Source organism: Buteo buteo, chromosome 12 (genome assembly GCF_964188355.1).
Source record: "Buteo buteo chromosome 12, bButBut1.hap1.1, whole genome shotgun sequence".
Classification (NCBI taxonomy): domain Eukaryota; kingdom Metazoa; phylum Chordata; class Aves; order Accipitriformes; family Accipitridae; genus Buteo; species Buteo buteo.
This window is the reverse complement of record NC_134182.1, coordinates 11276940-11300933: the sequence shown is the minus strand read 5'-3', so window position 1 is coordinate 11300933 and position 23994 is coordinate 11276940. Positions and strand designations below refer to the sequence as shown.

Here is a 23994-nt window from a genome sequence, read left to right as displayed (position 1 = left end):
TGTCAACCATTAGCATTACAGCTGAAGATTGCGTAGTTTTGAATCTTTAGGAAGCTGACGAATTCAAGCATTTATTTTTAAATACTGAAAACAAACACCACCATCACCATCCCCCAGTTGCTTTCTAACAGTTTTTATCCCATGATTCTAAACAGTCTGGAAAACAGCTGAGGTAAGTTATACTGAAGTACCAGGACTGCTGTAGAGCTAAGTACAGGTGTTCCATAGCTTGCAGCTCCACTACAAACTCATGACAAATGAAGAATATATTTACAAAGTCTAAAGGAGACCTCAGGCAGGCAGAATGTAATTACCTAACTAGAATTTAAGTAAGGCCCCAGGACCACCTAAGGAAGTAAAGTGTTGCTCGCTGTTAGTAGGGTGCCAGGCAGGAAATGTTTTTAGATTATTTACTACATGGAGTAACCTACAGTGTAGTCATAATTTAAAATGATAGAATACTAAAGAGGAAAAAGTACAGTGTCAGTAATTTTCGACCTAGTAATGAAGCATAATGGAACAGAGCCATCATGCTATACTATGCAATCTGCATTTTATAGAATATGTGAATATAACTTCTGTTATTTGCTGTCTGTTGGGTGAAATTGCACCAACATAATATTTAAAAGCAAAAAGTACTTTTCAAAAGAAAAGGGAAGGAAGTAGCAACTCTGTCCTCTGAAATGGAATTTTCATATAGGGGCTTGGATTAGTAGGACACAATCCTTTTCTGTATCTATCTGTGGCATTAAATCTGAAGAGTACATTAGAGAACATCTCAAAAGAGAGTTGGTGGACCATATATAGGAAGAATGTGGAGGTAAATATTAGCCATGGGCTGTAGCACAAACTCCTTTTCATATGAAAAACAAAACATAATGCAAACAAGCCAACAAGATCAGACATGATTTGCTTTGAAGGTTATGTCTAATAGACATTTAATCTGTAGATCTTTAGGGTTATTGATGCAGTTTCAGTATTTGCAAGACAGATGTTGCCAGAAAAGCCATAACCTAAAATAAGAAAGGTAAATTAAGAGCAGAAATAAGGAAAAATCATAAACAGCCTAATACCACAAACAGCACCTCAACTTCTTTTTGTGAGGATACTGGAGAAGCTGAGGTGAAAGTCTGCTAAGAGAATGGAAAAGAGAAAATATTTCTGGTATTTCTAAATACCTTAGAAATAGGTATTATGTTTGAAAGCAGAGGAGAAAAAGTAGAAGTCTGTCCCAGAACTGGCAGTCATTGTTTGACTAACTGTTTGCCTTGCAAATATTTTTGGTACATCCTAGATCATGCTCCAGCCAAACGGATGGTGTTTTATTCTTGTAACCTCTGTTCCATTATTCCAGTGGTCTTCAAACTTTCTAGTTTTCTAGATTAGTTAAGGAGCTGCATCAATAAATACAGCCAGGCATTTGTCAGCCCACTACAGCTGTAAGGACTTAGTTTGCAGAGATTATTTACATTTATGTATGCTTAGTATGTATGGTTTGTGTTTCTCCTGGCCCTTGGTGAGAATTCTACTGTGGTCAAGATTTTAAATTTGGAAGTATACCAACTACAGGAACAGAGGAAAGCTGAAAATTATCTGGGAGAAGATAATGAGACACGGTTTGAAAAAGAGAAAAAAAATAGATGGAAATTAATTCCTAGTACCTTTAAAGTATGAAGTAAAAAAGATAAGCACTACTGACAAAGCATGTTTGAGAAGTTGAGAAGCATTATGTTGAGATTAAGTAGACTTTTCATACTTTTATTTTAATGTGATTGATTGACATAGATAAAATAGATGGTAGTTTAATTTTCTCATATGTATAACCACTTCCCATCTTCATTAATCTGTAATTAAAAGAGAGGGTTTACTTCCTACATCCACTTCTGGAACAGAAAGGAACTGCTCTATGCTGGCAGGCAAATTCATATAACATTCAACATGGTATAATGCTGAGATCTTCAGTATGATGTGGTAAACCACAAAATAACATGAAGACAAATACCTTTTTGGCTTCCTTCCACTGCTTTATTTATTATGTCCTTCTTTATTTTTAACTGGTAGAGAGGAAAAAAATACATGATTTAAAGTAGTCATGACACCTTTTAGCAATTTCATGTTTTGAGACAATACTTACTACCTGAAACATTACAGTAAATGTATAGAGTTGTCCATGCATGATTTTTGAGTTACTCAAAGAGAGCACATCTTTCTAAAGGGACATCAGAGTGGGCTGGGAGAGGTATGATTTTATTCATGCACTGTTCCCTGTACAGATAAAATGCAGGTTCACAGGGAAATGTAATATATTGTAGTCCAGGATTTCACAGCGGTCTAGCACAAGTTTGCTGGGTTTTTTTTTCTACCTCCTCTTTCACATCCCCAGGAGTTTAGGCCAGGATCTAAAAATTCCTTTCCTACCTGTTCTGTCTGCACACTTTGACTAGCCGAACCCATAAAGTTTGGGCAGGTTCAGATTCCTGTTGATACAAACAATCAAAAATGTTTGGGCGAAAGAGTTCAGTGTGATTTTTCTGAATAAGCACTGAGTGAAAATAACCATGACTTTGAGTTTTGGCCTCCTGAAGCACTGTTACAATAGCACTCTCCTAAATTAAAATCAGTGGCAAGAGTTGCAGAACATCAGCCTATCTTTAGTGTTCAGCTTCTGTTCCTAGTGTTTTGGAAGGAGATGGAGATCAGCTTTCTTTGGTCACTGTTTATTCTTTGAAATAACATGACTAGCACTTAGCGGATTAAGTAGATGCTATGTTCTCTGTAAATTACTGCAACTGTGATAGATGAAATACTGCTCTGCAACTGTGCAAGGATACAGTGTCAGTGCAAGGGGTTCTAGTAGTGGGACCAAGGGAAGGTGAGTGGCCGAGAGCTGGCAGCAACGAAGCTGTGACACTTAGTGCTCAGCCTGTATGGACTGGGGAAGAAGAGAGAAGAACCGAGTACTAATCCAGGCAAAAGAGACCCTGCTGTCAGAAAGAGGGTGTCTGGCGACAGAGCTTTCTGCAGAGAGTTTTTTAACTCTCATTGCTACCAAACTAGATCAAACTGACCAGAAGATTTGGAGTAATATATGCTGTATCATATTATAAACTGACCATCTGTTAATAACAGAAGAAAATCTTTCTTAACAGCCACTTGAATGATGGAGTGGTGGTTGCTGAACTGTTCATTTGAAAACTCACTGAATTGCACAGTAATCACAGAATCTCCAGTTTTATTATCCTTTATGCCACTGGGAAATGCTTGCTGTTTTGTTCGTTTTTCATTTTCATCATGTTCCAAACCAGAAATGTATCACTGTCTAAAAACGTGTTGGTAGGTAATAGAGAAAGGCAAGTGAAAGGTCAAATCTCTTACAAACTGGTAAAACCACATAACTTAAATTTAAATAGAAACCACATTATATGACCAGAGATAAACAACTTATGGGTTATAGTATAATTTGTAAAATAAAGAACATTATCACTAAGGGCACCTGGGACCATAGCACTGATGAATAAGGCAAAATTCCCATTGACTTGCCTTTAGATGTGTGCTGGGTTCTTGTCTGGTTGAGGTAAGGGCATTTGTTTGGATTTTCCCTGCTGCATCTACTACCTTCTTTATTTTTTCCAACTCTTCACAAAAACATGTGTACAAAACAAGAACTCCTCACTGGGAGACATGCCTACATAATGATTTTATCTTGCTAATATTGCCATTATTCCCTCAAATAGATCTTTCAATTTTCCCACCCACCATTTGCTTTATATTTTCTCACAAAACAACTTAGTCTATTGTGTGCACTTATGTACACAGAGGAAAGTTAGTAGAATGCTAAAGAAAGTGCTGGCACCATGCTCTATTTTCTGACTTGTAACTTTACCTCCAAAGGACTCTTAAGAGGCTACTGCAGGATCCCTTCAAAGTCTCGTTCTGCCCCCATTCCTTGGTTGACGAGGATAACTTCAGAGATGTTACCACCATACCAGAAGTGGCGGGAGGGATGTAGAAGCTGTACCAGAGGTTGGGCAGATAATCTTTGTCACATGGAAGATGGGACCTCAGATCATATCTCCATCTATAAACATGTGGCTTGAGGTTGTGCAGCCTCAATAGCTCTGAGTTGAATCTTTACCCCCTTTTTGGAATACTCTCATGGTGTAAGTCAATGAGGCCATAGCAGCTGCTGGCCATACATGTTAACCTACACATATACCAGAAGAGATCTGCCTTCAGCCCCACTGTCCCTCTCACATGGAGAAAGCAGAGCCTTGAACACCTGGTCACACATTCAACTAGGAGATTGTATTTGACTATTACAGTACCAGTGCTGCCTGAAATGCTTTTGTCCAACTCAGCTGTAGGAAGGGAGGCAGATCAGCAGGGTCCATCTGTACTGTGCACATGTTGCTGGCTGAGCCTGGTGTACATAGTCTGATCTCTCACATGAACAAGCATTTGCTTCCAAAGAAGTCCAGGCAGACAGAAATCAAACATTGGTGCTGAGTGTGACATTTCGAAAATCACAATGAACTTGTATTATATACTTTTTTTAAAGGTCTGCTACCTCCAGTATAACCATGGCTATTGCAAAGAACCAAATTAAATACTGAAATGATAGCCACTACCAATTCATCCAGGAAAAGGTTTCTAAAGTTTTCCTGAGGCCTCTTTTAGAATGTTGTGGTGCTTCAGATGAGACATTGACTACTTTGAAATGTTATTGTAATTATTTTAAGGAATTTTGAAAACCATTGGTCAAGAAGAGTATAAAAAACACAGCTGCACAAATAATCTGGTCTGGGACTGAAGTGGAACAACGTATAGCCCCCGTTGCTGATGTATATGCAGAAATAATGTGATGAAAAGTGATAGGCATCATCATACTTTTGCTTTAATTCAGAAAACCCATGTAAAAAAATAAACTGTAGGAGACTGAAAGTAAAATTCTATTAATCTATGAGTCACTGCTGCTTGGATTTGATGACCTCTGGAATGCAATTTCCAATGAACAGAACAGTTGCAAGAAAACAGCAGAGAAGGGTCTCACTGAAGAGCTCTACTGACGTAGCTCAACCCCGCTGTAGTTGGTATTTCTGAATATGAGCTATACTTTGCCATCTGTCTTCTGGACCACGATTATCTCTCTTCATACCATCAGCAAACACAGAAAGGCAAGACACTCAGGAGATGCTGCACGCTACTGCTTCCCTTGTTCTTTGTATGTGCTGCTTGGAGTTAAGTCCTTTTTGAGACTGTGGCAATTACCACCTAATGTGACAGCAATGGCTTTATGGTGGTTCTGTGACTCACAGAGAAATGGTCAGTTCTCAGCCTGTGCAAAAAAGCCACTGAACCAAAGTAGAAAGTAACAGTACTTGTCCTCTTCAAGGTGGGACAGAATTCTTGCCTTTACCAAAGTATATGATAGAAAAGTAAAACTAAGTGTAGAACTCCATTGAAATAAATACTGAAACTCAGTGAAACCAACGTTTCACTGCAGGTATTTAGACAGTTTTTCTTCCTCATTGCGTGGGCACTGCACGTGAACTGTGTTGCCATTTGCCTGTATAGCAATTAGCTACTTAGAGCTGTTGCAAGGGTCTTGGTTCTCTTGCTACATAAATGAAACCTGGTATTCAAAAATCCCAAAGAAGATGATATATAACCTATGCCTTTTCACCAAGGGTAAGAAAAGTTTAATTTAATGAACAAGGAATTGGTAGCAATGGTATACTTCCGGTATTCTTAAAAAAAATTCAATATATCTATAAAAATTGCATCTGAAAAGCCTATCCTTTATGTATATAAAGATAAAAAACTGTTTTAGCATAAGAAAAAACCTCAGAGAGAAAAATATGTATGTTTCTGACCTTACAAAATACACATTTTTGTCAGTTGTATGCTTCATTCATTAATCCTGTCCTCATACAGACTGTAAGGAGGCTGGGATACTTATATTCAAGAATCGACTTTGAGTTTCTATTCATCTGAGATAAGTATCCAGCAGAAGGGGACACCACCATGAAGAGCTCACCAAGACTGCTATTGTGTGGTAAAAAAGAAGGCACACAGATGAGGAATGAAATTCTGTATGGAAGTTTTCTGTAAGTTACAAATGCTATTGCTTCCATAGAGAACTGAGCACTTGTGCAAGGAAGAGAACAACTTCTTCACAATGCAAACATGCTTAACACAAGTGTAAAGCCATGGAGGAGGGTGGCTTAAAAGATCAAATTGAAAAGCAGTGGATATAAAATGTCTCTCAACAGAGATGTAATGACAGGAAAGAAAAATGCAACTATATCCAGGAACCACATTTATCAACAGACTTTGCAAAAGTATTTGGAATTTCTAGTAAACCATAGCAAACACTGCAGAAATCCTGTTTTTAGCTGTGGGTGGAGAACGGCTTCTTCACAAAAACTCAAGTATATTTAAAGCTATGGGGAGACAGGACTGTAACAGGACAGTGATAGCAGAACTGTGGATGCCTCCAGCTGTATGACTTCAGAGTGTGCTCTAAGGCAGCCTGTATGACAGATCTCTAGACAGCAAATCATCAGCTCTTAAGCAGAGGGTCATTCCTGGCACAGGTTGGCAGTCCTCAGAGTTAAGAACGGAGGGAAGTCTACTGTCTTCTCTACTGAATTCCCAACCGTCCTTTTGAAATTCTCCAACTAGGTACACATTTGTCTGAGAACCTCTGTGTTGGCTTCTCCAAAATGTATTCACTGATCCACTGGGCACTGTGCACTTTTCATTTTAAACTAACATTAAAGTGTGCATCAGAGCGCTGTTTCCCATGATCTGTGGGGAAAATTATGGGGTAGGAACTTTGCTTCTACTGAGTTTATTCAACACTGCATACATAGTGCCTTAGCCATGCACAGCTTTTGTGCATGGATGGAGTTATACCCTGCACTCTAGCTGTGGGTGTCTATTTGCATCGCTGCAGAGATAGCATGTAGTAATAGAGATGTACGATGCTCATGAAAGACTAATGCCTTCATCCAGGTTGGTGGCAGACAGAACTAGACAGCAAGAATGCACATCTGGCATAGCGGGGATAAGGCTGTGTTGCTATTCTTTGCTACCATGAATTGGAGATGGTGAGAAATTTTTTTGAGGTGTAATAAAATGTCTTTAATGACAAAAGCCAGTTCTTCAAGAAAAAAACATTTGCTCACAGGAAAGCACTGGTCTAACTGAAACTTCCCATGGGAACCTGCATTTCAGCTCCACCTTGGACAGAATAGTGCAACTACATACTGCCAGGCTAGTTACGTTGCTGGATCAAGCAGATTAATACTGTCTCTTGACTCCTCCATATTCCAGGTGAGGGTCCTGACCTACAGTTTAGTTGTTTTTGCTTTTGGAATGTGTGAGGGACTTTTACTTAGTTCTTAACAAAACAAAGAAACAAAAATAATTGTTTTAGAAAGTTTTTATTCTCCCAGTGTGTGGGAGAGGGCATTCACGTGTGTAGGAAGATCCAGCTTCTGACTGCCTGTGCAGTCAGTGCACACGCTGCTGCCTTAGTGTAGCTTCAGCAATTGCCTGGCTTCTTAGATCCTCCTCAGCAGCAAATAAGTCATATCAGCCTCTGACAGCCTTTAGAGGAAACAAGGAAAAGTTTTTATTTACCCAAAGTAAGCAGAATAACCCTTAGCAGCAGAGAAAATGAAGATGGAAAAATCCTGAAAAGAAAACATTTAGATAACAAACAACCCACAGTCAACCCATGTCCACTCTTCTGATTCATTTTCCTAGCTCTATCCACAAAGACATATTTTTTTCCCTGTGACTGCCCCAGAAAGGGTTGTCCTCCTATTCACTGTGACATTTTTTCTATTTCACATGGGAACAAGCACAGCCTCTTCTGCAATTTCCAAACATGTATTATAAACAGAAGTGTATTGTAGGGGAAAGTAACCTTGCTAACCTATGCAAATATCAGAGTGTGAGGATTATATTAGAAAGGGTAAAAAAGGGTTAGTAATATGAAGAAGTAGAAAAAGCAGAACAAGGGTGTTCTTACTGCTTTTTAAATCTGTCTTTAAATTATTTACTTGGCACTTTGACACCTTACAATTTAATTTTTTTCATTCATTTTAATATTTAATCACATTTTTTAATTATACTAGTAACTTGAGGCTACTTCTTAACTCAGCAATAGCTTCATCTTCTATTAATAAATGGCACATATCCTTGGCTTTGACACTTACTTGCTGTGAGTGTTTTGGCTTTGGTAGAACATGCAGTTCAGGACACCGTTATTGCCTCTTAAATCTCAAATCTTCTCAAGTTATCAGTACAGTATTTCACCCTGATGATGATAACTTCGCACAAAAATGTTCGATTTCCACTGTGGTTCTTAGTGCTACTGTTGCTAAAAATACAGGAGATCAGAGAACAAGTTCTTAAAAAAAAATCTTTTCTGAAAGACATTCTTCCAGATGATTTTTCTTCTCCTTAGTCTGGAGAAGGGACAGCGTGGTACCTGAGAGCTGTGGGTTAGAAGAATGTTACATCTCAGCGTGTGTGACTGAGAGGGTTTGGGATGAAGGTCTTGGTTTTTTTGAGCTGCACGCCAAATGAACTCCCATGCTGGGGTTACAGTGCTCATGTGGCAGTGGGCTGCGTTGGTTTGGAGCCTGCTGGGGGACATGAACCAATGGGCATGACTTTGTCTGGGATGCATAGGCCATCCAGCCCAAATTCACAAGGGAACAGTAAAAGATCTGGGACTTGCTGAGCTATCTACTCTCCCCACAGCTCTCTGAGGTCTCTGTGGCTCTGTGAGGACTGGAGAATGTGGCTTATGGGTTCAGAAAGGTTGACCATCTCTCCGCTGAGCCTCTGAGACCAATCTCCTGTTTTTGCAGGCAAAGTGTCAGACAAATCTTTTGTATAAATTGACCAGCCTCTATTTACAATGTTAGGTTTTTGTTCTCATCCTCCCTATTGAGAGATTGTTCCAGAAGCTGGCTCTTCTCATGCTTTTTGTGATTTCCAGCCAAAATTTATTCACAGAATGTTTTTGGTTTTGTGCCAACATGGTCCATTAGCTCAAAAATTCTTTTTGATTGATCTACACACAGCAATCAGATGTCTTCTCAGCCTTCATTTTGCCAGAATAAGTGAGCTGAGCTCTTCCAGTTCCATCTGACACAATCCATCTAGAAGTCTTTTCTGCTCCTCTTTGGGTTAATTTTTGTGGAGCACCAATGACTAGAACTAAGTGCACTTTTCCCACTGATGTTTCACTGGGGCCAGTGGGTTGGCATGCAGCATTCTGATAGCACTTGCTGGCTGAACCCCACCTCCTATGTATTGTTGATACTAGCAAAAATAATCAGTATAAAAAAGATGGTGGATTTAACAGGACTTCTAATAAATTTGGTTAAAACAGACTAGAAGAGCCCAGCACTTCTTTGTATTCATACATTGATAACACCAGGGTCAGGAACCAGAATGCACGGGCCCACATGGGTGGTGCTCTTTGTAGGCGGGTCTGAAAGAATCAGTACCCCAAATGTGTGATGTTTGGTGGCTTTCTGCTCAGGGGCTGGCCACTTTGGGTTCCTTTCAGAAAGCGCTAACTCTCCCCATTCTAGGAGACCTTCTACTCATAAGAATCTCCTTCCTATGGCCACAAAGCTTATTTTAGACTCAGGCTGAAGCAAGGGTTTAAGAATAATTGGACCCTGAATAGTCTTAGGCAGAAGTGTAACATTCCCTGTGCAATGTACTGCTTTGAACCAGAACAGTTCAAAAGCGAGAGGAAGAAGAGAAGCAGCAGCTTCCCTCCCTTACAAGCTCCAGTGTTACACATACCCGATATATATTTGTCAGTTTATCAGTTACAATTAGAAAGATTCATCACAGTTACAAGATCCAACCTGGGCACTTGCATTAATTACCACCCAGAGCACTCTATGGTATCCAAAGAAGAGACAGAAAAAGAAACATGCATTCAGTGTCAGAAAAGTAGAAGAAAATGTGAGGCATGAAGGACCTGGAATAGCAGCTAAGAACTACAACTATTGCATCTGGGGTTCTCAAGCAATGCATCAGGCAGAGAGATTAAAGGAAAATTTTGTCTCTTTCAAAAGAAAAGTTTCTAAAGAGAAAGGTGGGCAAAAGCTAGCTACTCTTTTTTTTCCAGTAACCTCAGGCCAAAGGCAGTGGATAATATTTAATAACCTACAATTAAAGAAGAGCAGTCTAATTACCAGTTTGTGCTGAAAAAAGTCGAGAGAGTCACACTTTTTGAAAGAATGAAATTCTGAGAGGATTAATTGCATGTGTAATACCCAAAAGAGGAATTTATTTAATATTTGTAAAAAAAACCCATGCTTTTTTCCCTGTTTATAGGATCCTAATTTTGAGATCAGATTGCAGCAGAGAGACCAAAACTGAGAGAGAAACATTGTATGAGATTCTGACTTATGTTTAGAAGCAGCTGTGTTAGTTTGCCAGGCTGCAGAACACTCTTGGATGAGAATGCAAGCTTTAGGAAGAAAAGAGGTGATGGCACAGTAGATTGGGCTGACAAACAAGTCTTATTAAAAAAAAAAATAAAAAGACTGATGAAGTAAAAAAAAACTTCAACAGTTCAATTCTCATGTGGAGTGAATTTGCAAGAAGTAACGTGAAAGTTTACACTGGAAGGAAAAAATGGGGAACTAAACAATGCCTGGCTTTCGATAGAGCTACTATTTTGGCAAGAAAAAAACCTATCTGTGGGAAGCTGTACCTAAAAGGAAATTAAGTATAAATATTCTGCACAGTGAAGAAGATTGTTCTGTGGAAATTGCTCAGGTAGAGAGCTATTTCAGATGAATGAAATGCCCCCTTGAACATGAATGGAATTGTTGTTGCTTATAAATTGGATATTGATACCCAGGTCAATATGAAATCCTAAGTCAATTTGAATACAAACAAAAAAGATCAAGTTGTGCAGTGCCAAACTCAGTTCCATAACAGCTGTATACAAACTAAATGTAATTGCAAAGCAGTCTCTTGAAAGCATAGAATTTTACTTATTATTGAGGGAGACAGTAGCTGGAAGTATGTGTGGTACTTCATCTCACAGGGAGAATGTATAAGCTAGAAGGCCAGAAGCACCTGGAGGTAGAAAGAAAAACAGATTTAAAAAAAACCAAACTAAATTAAGGTACAGACAGCAAAGAAAAAATTATAAGGCAAATTTCACAAAAAAAAAAAAAAAGAAAATTAAAATAGTCACTACAGTTGCAAGAGAATACTAAGGAAAATGTAGAACAAAGATCAGAAGTTGTTAAACATACATGCATGATTAAAGAACCTTTCTATCCATGATCATGATATCCATTATATGTTTTGGAGATTTTAGATACAAATGTCCATTACAAAGGAGAAAAATGGCCCAGTTCTCTCAGCGCACAACTGAGTACACAAAGAGCTAAACCACAACCTGTTAAAAATTTCTTGTCCACAGGGAACTCCCTATGTAATGTTGTCAGGTCACTATTTTCTAGGTCCCTTTGATAAAAATGGGCATAACAGCACTTTTCCACCTCAAAGAATTAATGAAATAAAGAGCACTTCACAATGTTTAACATATCTATGCTATTATAATGAGGCCAATACACTCACTTACCTAGCTAGACTTAGCAGTCTGTACTAGAGAGAAAATGTATGGTAAGGACTAAAGGAATAAGACACTGAATAATTGGCATGCCCTGCTTTTTAAATTAACGGGTGACTGTCCTTTGGCTTGGTTCATACACTGATTTTGAATATGATGAGTAAGTGTGTTTCTATCATTGTTCCACTTTATCCAAAACCAAGCGGCGTACACTTTTTTTCAGGTACACTTTTTTTAGTGTTTGCCTTTTGTGCTTTCCTGCAGTTAGTGCTTTCTGAGAGCTGTGCTCTGCTGAATGCCCATGGAAACTTCTTAAGCAGGTAGGCTACTTCTGTGTCATGGTATGTGGGAGTCCTTTCCATTTCCCTGGGCTCAGAAGCAGATGCAGACTGAATGCCACTGCTGTACTGGGGCAAGACCCAGGCATGTGCTAATCCCTTGTCCCCGCAGCTCTCAGGCCCAGTTCCCATGCCAAGGAAAGCTCAAGCCCAGAGCCTGAGCATGAGCCATGGCATGTTGTAGCTGGGCGTTGGTCTGAACACTCTGTGGAGCAGGACCCTGGGGCATGCCAAGGCATGCATAGGAACATAAATATAGACACAGCCATAGATAATGTGAGAACTGAATGCCTGTAAGTTTTTAGGCTTCCTTTGAAGTCGATGGGAATTTGCCTGAATAAGGTATGCATAAAAACGGAATAAAAGTGTTCAGTTTTGGCCTGTTAGGACATGGTTGCCAATAGTAAATGCTTTATTGCCTAAATCATAAGCAGCTAAATGTTTGGGGATTAAGAACACTCCACCCAATGGCTTGCTGGTTAAAGCATTCTCAGGAAGGTAGAAGATGTGAGCCCAGATCTCCTCTCCTGTCTCCTAGGTGGATGCTTCAACTACTGACTTGCACTGAGTGGTGCCTTTTAGCTCTTTGTTCTCTCCCTTTCCTCCCTCCCTTCCCACTTTTTACTCCATCCTTGTCAAGTACTTTAAAAAGCCCACCGAAACAACATCTGGAATCTGACCTGTGGACAGATCCTTTCCTGAGAGACTTAAATCCCAGAGCTTGACAGGGTTTAGTACATTTCTTTTTCTCTAGAGTTGCCCAGTGGCTAGTTGATAGCAGTTCCTGGAGGACCATTGTGAGTTCCTCTGATGGGTGACTGACTTTCCCCATATGTTATATAGGGAACTCAGGCTCTAACTTGGGTCTGCATCTGCTATGTTCAAGTAAAGCTAGGTGCATCGATGCAGAGCGTGGTGACTCTTAAGTCACTGTGTTGACTAAGCCCAAAGTCCGTAAGAGCCAAGGTGAAATCACAAGAGATAACGACCAAAGCTTGACTGACTTTAATTACAGTGGTGTAATCTAAGTCAGTGTGATCACATCAATACCCAGTAACTGACGAGATGTGAATCTGGACTGGAAAAAAGACTGGGTCACCTGCCCTTGTCCTCTGTTATTGCAGGCAGCTAGACCATGTAATTCCTTTCACAAACTGGTGACCCTCCAACCTGCAGCTTGACATTATACATTCTGTAGCATTAAATGAATATGAGTCTAAGGAACATGAAGTCACAGACTTTACTACTGTGGCATCTTGTATGTCAGTATGTCTGTAGCAAGGGGCCTTAGGGAACACTTACGGTAAGATAGGGAGTCCCATGCTGCAAGTCAGAAAGTCACATATTTCAATGCCAGTAGTCTGTTCAGCTAAATGATAGCTCTATCTCTGTTGCGTTATAGGAGCGTATAAACAAGTTCATTAAACTACTGATACTTATTTCATTATTATAAACTGCTTACAATGTACTAATAAAATTTTTACTATTATAGTAATAATTAGACCTTATAGCTAGTGTATAAATGGAGTATGTGTAGATAATACAGATGTATACCTATCTAAAATGTGCATTGCTGTTAGTTCGTCAGTAGTTGTTATATATGGCTTTAATGTTACTTTAAGAGAAACATGGCTGGGTGTGACATTTTAAATATAACTTGTGTTTTCCTTATATAGCTTTCTGTTAAATATTCTACACAGCAGCTATCATGCCTATGTTCTTCCCTAAGTGGTCATTTTGAATGGCTAGTAGTTCAGCAGTTATTGACAGATCACTTTCTTACCTAAAAATAGAGGAATGCGTGGAACCTTGTACACAGCAGGTATTCAAGTAATAATGAAAGTGATTGATGATAAAAAGCTTTCTTTCTACTCTTCTGTCATCAACAACCTATTGGGATCAAGAGAACACTGGCATAGAAATTAATCTTCCTTGAGTTATTCTAAACAGTCAACTGATGGGAGATTTCTTTGATCTCATTCAGTTGAAATTGATTAATTCTGTTAATTACTCTGTTTGAACTGAGTTAGCAGGAATTTTCTGCGTGCTGCAGCATCCTTGATGGTTTGTCTTCTTGCATGCCAAACAAGTAAACATGGTAAAGAATCTGAAGGGAGGTGGTGTCAGTGTAGTGTTTGCTGAAACTGATGATGACTATCAGTGATAAATATCTGTGGAAGTAATCAGATGTAATTTGTTTCTGTACTTGGATTTTTCATTGAAACTGTCATTGGTTAAAATGCATAAACAGTCCTTGGAGCAGGAACTCATGTCTTCCTCTGCCAAGTGCATACGTAACCACTTAGCTAGGAATGTTTTCTCTCTTTCTCCCTCTGTCCTTCTCCCACCTCATGAATCCTGAATTCTGCAGGAAGAACTGGGATTATATTAGAGTTCTTTAATGCCTGCTGGATTACAGGATTGTCATAAATCTAAGGAGGTCCCTGGAATCTCATGCCAACTCCTTATTACCCTGATGTCTGCTGAGTAGGTTCTGATTATCATTGATAGTGGGGGACTAATCTCCTACCTGGAGTCTGTTTTTTCCAGTAAGCAGACTAAATCTTACAAGCTAGAAGAGACAATTGGGGTGCTTGGGACTGTAAGAATAGACTGATGTACACTGAAGGATTTACCACATACTGAGGAGATGCCTGCTTAAGGTTTGTCAGCCACCCCAAAATCTGTTTTTGCTCTAACTAGCTTTCAGTCAAAAATAAAATTAATTTATTATACTAAAATGTTAAGATTAAAAAATCCCATAGATCAGTGAGTATTTCTGGAGAGACGTATGAGAAATGAAACAATAAACCATGTTGTAGCTACATCTCATTCTAGTTAGGCTTCAAGGTGACTTGTCTTTCCCATGTACTAGTAGGCACTTAAGCCAAAATAATTTCCAAAATAATTGCCACAGCCCTCTGGTGCTGGGATCCAGTTCTCTTGCATCCTGCCTGGCATGGGTTAGTCTTTGCTCTATAAAGATGCCTTTGGAGTGCCCTTCTGTGACAGTGTAGGCTCAGCTGGAAGTCAGCAGCTGACTGATGCTGAAGAAACCCTTTACGCAAGAGGAAGGCAAAATGTAATGACAAGCTCAGTACTTGATCTGGGGGTAAACAGGTCATCTACCTGTTATCAGTAAAATTCTTCCTGCTGACGGCAAGAGAGATTAAACTTTCTAAGCACCCATGTAAGTATATTACTATTTATAACACTCAAGTGTAAACCTTATTTTGCACAAATATGTTAAGTGAGAGCAACAAATATAGCTCAGTAATACTTCCTGGAGACCAGACACAATCACAGGACAGTGCACTTGAGTCCAGTGATGCATTAGGATCAGAGATCTCCTAAGCATGGCTTGCTGGAAATAGGGGAGTCCCAATGATAGGCTCTCTCCAGGAAGGTGGAAGATGTGGATTTAAATTCCTTTATGCAGAAGAAATAATTAGAGTCCTTTTTCCCTTTTTCCTGAGAGAATCTTCCAATCATTGCACTATTGCATAAAATCTTGTGGAGGCGTTTCTTTTATTTATGTTTTAAAAGAGAGTGGTAACCATCCCTACATTTTACATAAAGTTTGTTCTTCTAGCCTTCCAGAAAAGCCTACCAAAAAACCTCCCCTGAGGAGATAAGAAAGGAAGGCTTATTATCTGGATCAATTTGGCATAAGAATGTCACTAGTGTTGAGCAGTGTGGTGGGAAGTGTATTTGTGTCTGGAAGCAGAAAGCTTACTAAAGAACACCAGTGGGGAAAAGTGAGCCACACAGAAATTAATAGAAATGTTTTCAGGATCACAATTTTGCATATAGGCACCTCTGTCCAAGTCAGATGCCATATCTGTCCCTGCACAATGATATAGAAGAACTCAGAGTAGCTGACATAGAGGTAACACCAGAACTGGAGGCAACACATACATGCCATGGAAATACTGTATTTGAGCCAGTTTGCCATGCTGAGAGGTCAGAGTTACTAGTTTGAGGGTGCTGCTGTGAAGACCATACCTGTCCTACCTTCAGTACCTGACAGTATTTTTGTGTTAAGCTGCACAATCTTATGCATGCAGCAGCTTGCTCCAGATTCCCATGTGGCTTCTTGTGTGAGGTTCTGCTGTGATGTACAGGTATATCCAAAATCCTTCACATCTGGATTACACGTATTTCTGTAGGTTTGCTAGCAGGATGCAGGACCTACTCCCTGTGACCCTGTAAGTTAGGAATAAGGGATATTTTTCCCACAAGTCTACTTTACTAGTTACAATATTGTCATCACAGCTGACTTTCCAAAACATTCTAGGCAATTATTATGAGTAAGAACAATCATCAGATCTTCCCTCTAAAATAAAGAAATAAGTTGCCAATGCGTCCCCAAGAATCTGGTAGAAATGTTCAGCCTGAGGCTTCCTTTCTCACTGCTTTTGTTGTATTTCTTCCATTGAGATATTCTTACTGGATAAAGCCTTAAGTAAATTTTTAGAGTAGTAATCCCCTTAGTATCTGAAGTTGTTATGGAAAAGAACATGAAAAGCTAGGAAAGCAATAATTTCAGGAATTGGTTTCTTTATGGCTTTTCTATTAACATTTCTTGGCAATCATGCATCTTAAATTGGTATGCTCCCATTTTTAACAAAAAAAATCACAGAAAGTTTACATAAATTGTTACATTTATGCTATATCTGTTGCCAATATAAATAATTTTGAAAAATAATAATTTTTATTGAAGAATACCTTTTACACTAGCGTAATGATTTTTTTACAATCTTACTTTGCCAATTTATGTGATAAGGCAAGTGATCTTTTGGGGCAAGTGATTATAAAAATATTAAGATGTTGAGGATTTTAGAAATAGAACAGCCTTCATGTCCAGGCTGCTAAAATGTAATGGAAATTTCATAATATTAATTTTAGCTGGTTTATGTGAAGGGGTCATATAAAGTAGCTTTCTCACCACTCACAGTCTTAAGTGCATCTGGTTCTATTTGGTGCCTGGAGGATTTACATCTGGGGTATACTTATATTTGCTATGCAAAGAGCAAAATGTGGGCCAATCTTCCCCTATATTTTGTACTGACATTTTCTGTGGAGCTGGAGACCAGCTTTTGATGTTCCCTCTAACAAGTGAAAATAAAACAGGAAACTGTACAAAACAGTGGATCAATTTCCTTAACATCAGTGGCATGACACAATTGGAAGACCTTATTTGTAGCAAAATTGTAAAGATAGATTAGCAAATACTTTAAAGCTGAAAAGATGAGTATGAACCTGTAGCCTGTTCTCCTGCCAACGCAGTCCATAGCTGCCAGCCCAAGATTAAATGACCAAGCCCAGAACTTCAAGAAACTTTAAAGCAAATACAGGGAAGAGTGTTCAAGGATGGAAGTGCTGAGCAATGCCAGTGCACTGTGCATCTGAATGGCAGCAATTTATGCTTCTTGCTGTCCAAGCACCTTACAAAAACTGGGCTCTGTTCACCCAGCTTTCTGCCTGCATGGTGCTAGTGGCATCTTTATTACAGTGGAAAGATTTGGTTGCTAGAAAGGGCAGGTGAGCCATTGCAGGTAAAGCTATGAAGTTGCGATGCCCTGATTTTCGAAGTCAGATTTTTAATGTGACATGAAATTGCCTCTTCACCTTTGTTTAGGTGTTTACGTGTGAATCTGGGAGATACTTTTTTTGCTCAGAGTTTCAAAAGCTGAAACTCTATGCCTCTTTAAATTAACTAACCATTACTTACAACTGCCATATTTTGACATTAGCATTAGCACACAGCTTAGTTTCACACTGTGATTTGTGAGCTCTGTGCCTGGCATGAGGGGAGGAGAAAATGACAAAATAATTGAGAAGAGATAAAATAAGAGGTCTATCCTTAGAACAAGCTATCAAATTAAAAAAAAAAAAAGAAAGAAAAGACTACCAAATGCTGTCTTTCTACAAAAAATCTGTAGCATCTTTTCCAGACGTATCTCCATGTAGCTGAACACACAGAGACTGCCAGAAAACAGAGTCTCTTGTGCACATTTGAAAATAATTCATAGATTTCATTGCACTTTCTCTTATGGCTGCTGCCATGTAGAGTAAGTCTGGTGGTTTTAAAACATAGATGATACTTTATGTTCTCCTTTTTCATCTCCTCATTTGTATTCTTTATTTCTGCTAGCAAGTTCTTTCATTATCCCTGCATGATACTTATTTAGTATTGCCTAGGCTATTTTCTCTTCTCTTGTCTGGTTTGTTTTGTTTCTTCCAAATTTTATTTGTGGATTACTCTACAAGCAAAGCACTAACGCTATTTTATGTGATTTCCCGTGTCCTCTGTCTGTATTTTATTTTATTTACAGATTGTTGTGCCATAGGTCTGTGTCACTATTTCCAAAGTTCCCTAAAATGTGGATGTAGTACTTTTTACAAATATAAAAATCAAATCCTCAGCTCCTCAAGACATGGTTTAAAAGTAAGCACCTGCTTACTTACTCAAGGAAAACTACCTTTAGAGTCAGCATGAACTGTGGCCATTCTCTTGTCAGGCCTGATGTGCGCAGTCTTACATGCACGTTCTTCGTCTTTCAGAATACTCCATGCTTTTTTCCAGTCTGCAAAGACAATACAGAGATTAGGTTTCCATCTCATAAGTCATCCAGCAGGGCCATGAAAATCTATGAGGACAGTTGCATGATTGGTACTAATGGGTGTGGGCAGCCAGATATAAAATCTAGATATTCCCATTGTCAGTCTCCTATTTTGAAGAGACCACAACTAGCAAAAATGAAAAACAAATTACAAACCAGTAATTTTCTAGAACATTTTGATGATTACAGAAAAACATTTTGTAATCATCCCGAAGCACCACTAGCTTTCCCTCAAGGAGATCAGTAATTCAAAGTAGTAGTAAGTTTTTCCTGTGCAGAAATAATCCATAATAAAGGTGACATATGGCAATTCACATTCATCATTGATGAGAATGGCATTGAAAAGTTAGTTATAATTGTTGCTTCTGAAGCTGTCCAAGCGTAACAGATTTGTGAAAGCAAATATGAAAAAACAGTGGCAGAACATGTGACAAATAAATCCCATTAGGTCTGGTAACACGACACAGGCAGGGAGGAAACCCACTGGGAGATTTGCAAGCCAGTAAAGAAAAATACACATTCACAATATTAATTACAACAGTGAATACTTTATGGGTTCTAAAACAACTTCCCACTTGCTGCACGTGGATAAATAGATAAGAATTACTAGTGATGGAAAGAATTGGAATCTAATTAAAACTGACAACTGAGCTGTATGAAAATAGATGGGCACATATAAACATTTTTTCTAGTAATTGATGAGGTGAGAAACAATGGCTTTTCTGCTGAACAAATAATTTGTCACATTGTAAGACATTCATGGTAGATGTAATAGCTTGCTAGTGAGGTAAAACTCATTAATACATATTCTAGTTGCACTGCATACGCTTAACTCATTTAAAAATATGAATGAAAAGTGATCACGTATTTTTAAATGGGACTGCTTTAAGGCTTTACCATTTTCAGAGGCAGATGAGGGCTGAGTATCACTTAGCTGCAAGTGTCTCCTGCCTGTTGCCTTCTCTTTGCCCTGCTGACGCTTCTGGTGGGCTGGGAGGGTGCTGTCTCAGCATGGGCACTGGGAGCAGCCCTGTGTCCTTACTGCCTGCGAAACACATGGTCTGTCTTCTCGTTTGCTCAAAGGAAAAGCAGTCTGTGTGCCATTACTTTCTCGTTTAGTGTAAATTCCCATAGCAGGATATGACTAATGGTTTAATGGCAGAATACAGTAACATGGCGTGGCCTTAATGTCATAATTATCCCCAAAGAACTGACAGAGATCTTTTAATGTCTCCAAAGAAGTCAAAAGACAAGTAATTTGTAAGTCCCGCTGAGTAAGTACAATGATGAGCCTTAAAATGAACTTACTAAATAAGTCCAGTAGTATTTCTGCTGAGCTCTGTTGTAATAAAACTGAGCAGTAGCAAAAGTTTATCCTTGACTTTAACTGGGTGTATGGCTTGGCCCATTCTGAAGAGAGGCAGAGGTTTTCTGCTCTCATGTCACGAGGAGGTACCCTTTCCTTTGGAGGGGAAGATGCTGTGTCCACAGCAAGGCCTGAAGCCTATAGCAACACATTGTTTGATCAAAGGCACGGGTCCCCTGTGGCAAATTAAATAGGTGCCCATATGAACAGTCTGTTGAAGGCAGTGTGGGAAATGCCCTCACTGTAAGCCTTGCCCTAACAGTCCCTTGTGAATGTAGAAGTCCTTGGCAACTAAGTAAGAGTGAAGAAGGCTGGAACCTGTGGTGCCTCCTGTTACGCAGCTGGTTAAAGGAGAAGAGCATTTGCTGCACCCAGAGGTGGGGGCTCAGCAGGAGCCCCACGCTCTGGGCACAAAGCGAGTGCTCTTCATGGCCTTCCAGGGAGGGCATGGCTCCTGCAACTGGAAAGAGGAAAAGAAAGTGTTAGTGACAGATAGGGGTACTTTTTATGTATGCTTTTTAAACTGGTCTTTCTAGGGGGATATTTTTCTGGAATAACTATTTCCTTACAAGTGTAAGTGGGCTCCTGTCCTGTCAAAACTATGTTTAGATCATCTACAGCTGTTATTTGTATGAATATGTGATTGCTATGTTTATCATGCAACTTTGACTTCCTCTGCATGCTGCATGCCTGTCTCTCTCGGTTGAGCCTACTTTTAACATTTCAAAGAATTGAGCAGCTTCCAGCAGCCACCGTCTGTGAGTAATGCGGCCATCCCAAACTCATGCCAATACATTTTTAGACAGCATTCGACAGTCCTGTACTTTGTGAGTCTTTCTAGTCTTTCTCATGTTAGCATGAAATACACAAACCTGCATATACTTAATCTTTCAAGCTTTTTTTTTTTTTTTTTTTTTTTTTTAGTTTGTTCAGATAAATCTCTCTGGCTCAGCAGCAAGCCCATTTGCTTGCAAGGCTGGAGCTCTGTGTTGTAGCCCCTTTTATTACTTAATCTTGTCCGTGTTGGTCAGTGGTATGTTTTGTCAATGACAGGCTGCATTTGAGTGTGTTTGTTTAGTAAATCTCAGGCCTGACACATCAAACTTGTCGAATGTCAGTTCCAAATTTGAGGGCAAAATGGTGACACACAATATTCAAACAATGTGGTGTACGTTACAATAAAAATATTGGAGGGCACGACTCTACAGAATAAATGCTCATGCTATATAAGGCCTCCAGAAAATAGGAGTTGCTATACACAATAGTTTTTGTTGTACACCACAAAAAGAATTACTGGTTTTCTTGCTGGATTTGAAGGTGTCTGCCCTATGTGGAGTGTTTATATCCCTGTTAGAAGTGAGAAAGCACAGCTCAAGTCCACTTTAAGTAAGCGGTAAGCTCCAGCTGAGGATTGCATCTGGGATCACAATAGGTGGAAAATATCAGCCAACTGAAAGTAGACATTGGAGATATTTACTTGGTAATTAATGGAAATAATTACTTTCACAGACACAGCTCTTCAGCTATTAAAGTTAAGGCACCAATGCAGTCATTCCTGGAGTGGATCTCAAAATGGTTTCTGCCTGTTAGGTGGAATGCCTAAATTTAAGGCCTGGTCCAAACTCTCCTGAAGCTATTGGGAGGCTTCCCACTGATTTCAAATTGTAGGCAATAAGTCTGACCCTTTTTCAGCTTTTAATAACTCCACTCAAGGAAAAACAAAATCTTATTCCAAATATTTAGATTGCTAAAGAAAGACATGTAGTACTATTTTCCACAATATTTTATACGGACATGGGTCAGCATGGAGGAAAATTTTCATGCCTGTTTTCCCATAGGATGTTGGAAGAAATCCTGTGAAATGATTCTTTTCCATGAGATATGAACAGACAGTGTTTACATAGGCTAGTGGTTAAGAAATCTTTTTGGGAGAAAGGGGGAAGGATGATGATTTTTTTGGTATAAGAAAGATCCAGGCGTGAAAATCTTTCATCTTCAAGAATCCCTTGAGTAAAGGAGTATCAGTAGAAGGAGTGGGCATTTCACTTTTCTTCTGTTGTTTGAGGATTGGGACTATGTCGATGAAGTCAACCGTGTGACTGAAGGTCTACTTTGCGAAAGGGTTTGTTGGATTGGGCCCAACGGCTCTTGTTACTCGACAACTGCTTTGCTGGTTCACGGCGATGGGGAGTGATGAGCTACAGCTCAAACCGAAATAGCAGACGCGGCTTCCTGCCCTATGCTGCATCTCGTGGAGACGTGTGAACACACTGGGGAAGATTGGCGTGATTGATGTTGCTGAAATTGGAGTCCTAAGGAACTCAATATTACGCTCATTTGTATTATGTCACATTGATATGGAGAAGCGTTAAAATAAGTGACTTCTAAAGTGTTTGCTGATGGTGCTGCTGATTTGAGCAGGATTATAGCCCATTAAACACCCGATGTATGACTGACTTTGGCCATTTCACAGATACAGCCTCTGGCTTTAAATGCGTGTGACCTATACCCACTTGTTACGGTGAGTAATTTTTTAACGTGTTTGCAGAGACTTTTTAGAGAACGGTTGTGGGTGCAGTTTGGGGATTCCCGTGGTAAATCCCCTTCTGTCTTTTAGGCGGGCGTAGATGTTCATCACCTCAGTGTGAACAGCTGACCCACGGATAATGTCACAGGCGATAGATGACCGGGAAATCGGGGAGTTAGCCCGTGGCAGAGATAACGGGAACAATTTCAGGCTTTTTAGGGGCAGAAACCACAGCCGAAGCAGCATTTCTGATGTATCTATCAGGCTAAAATGGAAGGAGGCAGTACGCGGGCGGTGCGTGCGATAGGAGAGCAGCTACCATCCCTGACTCCGAGATCCCACCTAGTTAACTCCTTGCAGCAGAACACCGGGCTGCGAAGCACACGGGTTAAACATCAGGCCAAGCCGGGAAGGACGGAGCCGCCTCGCCCCGCAGCCCCGCGCCGCTCCCCGGCGAGGGCCGAGGTCTCCCCGCGCGTCCCCCCGCTCCCGCGGCCGCGGTGACATTTCCTCTAGTTCAAAAGTTCACGGGGAGGCTCCGGCGGGGCGGTCGCGTTTGGGGCTGGAGCGGGGACCGCCGGCAGGTCCTGCCGGCCGGTGCCTTCTCCTCCCTCCCGCCTCTCTCCTCGCCGGTTTCCAGGCGAGACCTCGGTCTCCGCAGGTACCGCTCTGCCTGCCCACCCCCCCCCTCCATTTTTTCCCTGCGCCCCCGCAGCATCTGCCCGCCGCCCAGCCGGGCTGCCTGCGCGGAGGGGCGCGGAGGGGCGCGCACCCCCCCCGGCGGGTCGGGAGCGGCGCGGAAGGGGGCGCGGAGGGCCGGAGCGGGGGGGGGGCTGGGGGGGGGGGCGGGCAACCCGCGGCGCGGCTGCCCGCCGCCCCACAAAAGGCATCGCCGGGCTGGGGCTGCTCCGCACGTCCCGCGCACCGGAGCGCGCACGGACACACACGCGGCACGCGCGGGCACACTCGCACACACTCACACGCGCTCCCCCCCTAACCCCCCCCCCCCCCCCCCCCCCCCCACGCGCGCGCGCCGCGATGTGCGATGCGCGATGCGCGACGTGAGGTACCTCGCACGCCCCGGGGCCGGGGGGAGCCGGCGGGATCCGCGCTGCCAGCCCGCCCGCCCCTGCCGCTCCCTCTCCTCCAGACCCATCCATCAGCCTCTTCCTCTCGGTCTGCTCCTTCCCTTCCTTTCTTTTCTTTTTCCTTTTTTTTTTTAAATTTCTTTTTTTTTTTTTTCTTCCCCTTAATTCGCTCTAACTGTATCTACCCAAGCCCTGAAAAAATGCCTGCCCGTGGAGCGAGGAGAGGGCACCGGGTCGGTAAATAAGAAGTGAGTACGAGCACAATGGCGTGCCTCCCCGCTCCCAGCCCTGCGGATGCTGCATGCGCCCCTGCTTCCCCCGCGCCCGGGCGCGGGGGGGACCCCGGGATGCCCCCCGCACCGCCGCGGCGGCCCGGCCCCCCTTTGTACCTCGCCTGGCTGCTTTCCCTCCCTT

The 23994-nt window shown here is 41.0% G+C and overlaps 1 protein-coding gene and 1 long non-coding RNA gene across 6 annotated transcripts in view; one reads left to right on the top strand and one right to left on the bottom strand.

Moving 5' to 3' along the window:
* KCNK2 (potassium two pore domain channel subfamily K member 2) overlaps nucleotides 1-23994 on the top strand; it is a 129424-nt gene that overhangs the window by 22419 nt on the left and 83011 nt on the right. Inside the window, exons 1-2 of one of the 5 annotated variants that reach the window (XM_075042647.1) lie at nucleotides 23044-23153; nucleotides 23771-23828. The exons of 2 other annotated variants lie outside the window; for them this stretch is intronic. In XM_075042647.1, the coding sequence (XP_074898748.1) occupies nucleotide 23828 (1 nt within the window). In that variant the 5' untranslated portion in view covers nucleotides 23044-23153; nucleotides 23771-23827. Of the gene's footprint in view, nucleotides 1-22405; nucleotides 22487-23043; nucleotides 23154-23250; nucleotides 23277-23770; nucleotides 23829-23994 lie in introns of those variants that run through there. 2 more of the 5 variants (XM_075042648.1, XM_075042650.1) reach the window with 2 other exon arrangements.
* Nucleotides 7550-23822, bottom strand: LOC142037920 (uncharacterized). The gene is made up of 3 exons (XR_012652466.1): nucleotides 23563-23822; nucleotides 18459-18563; nucleotides 7550-7614 (listed from the first exon to the last, which is right to left on the bottom strand). It is a non-coding gene; the product is annotated as an uncharacterized LOC142037920 (long non-coding RNA).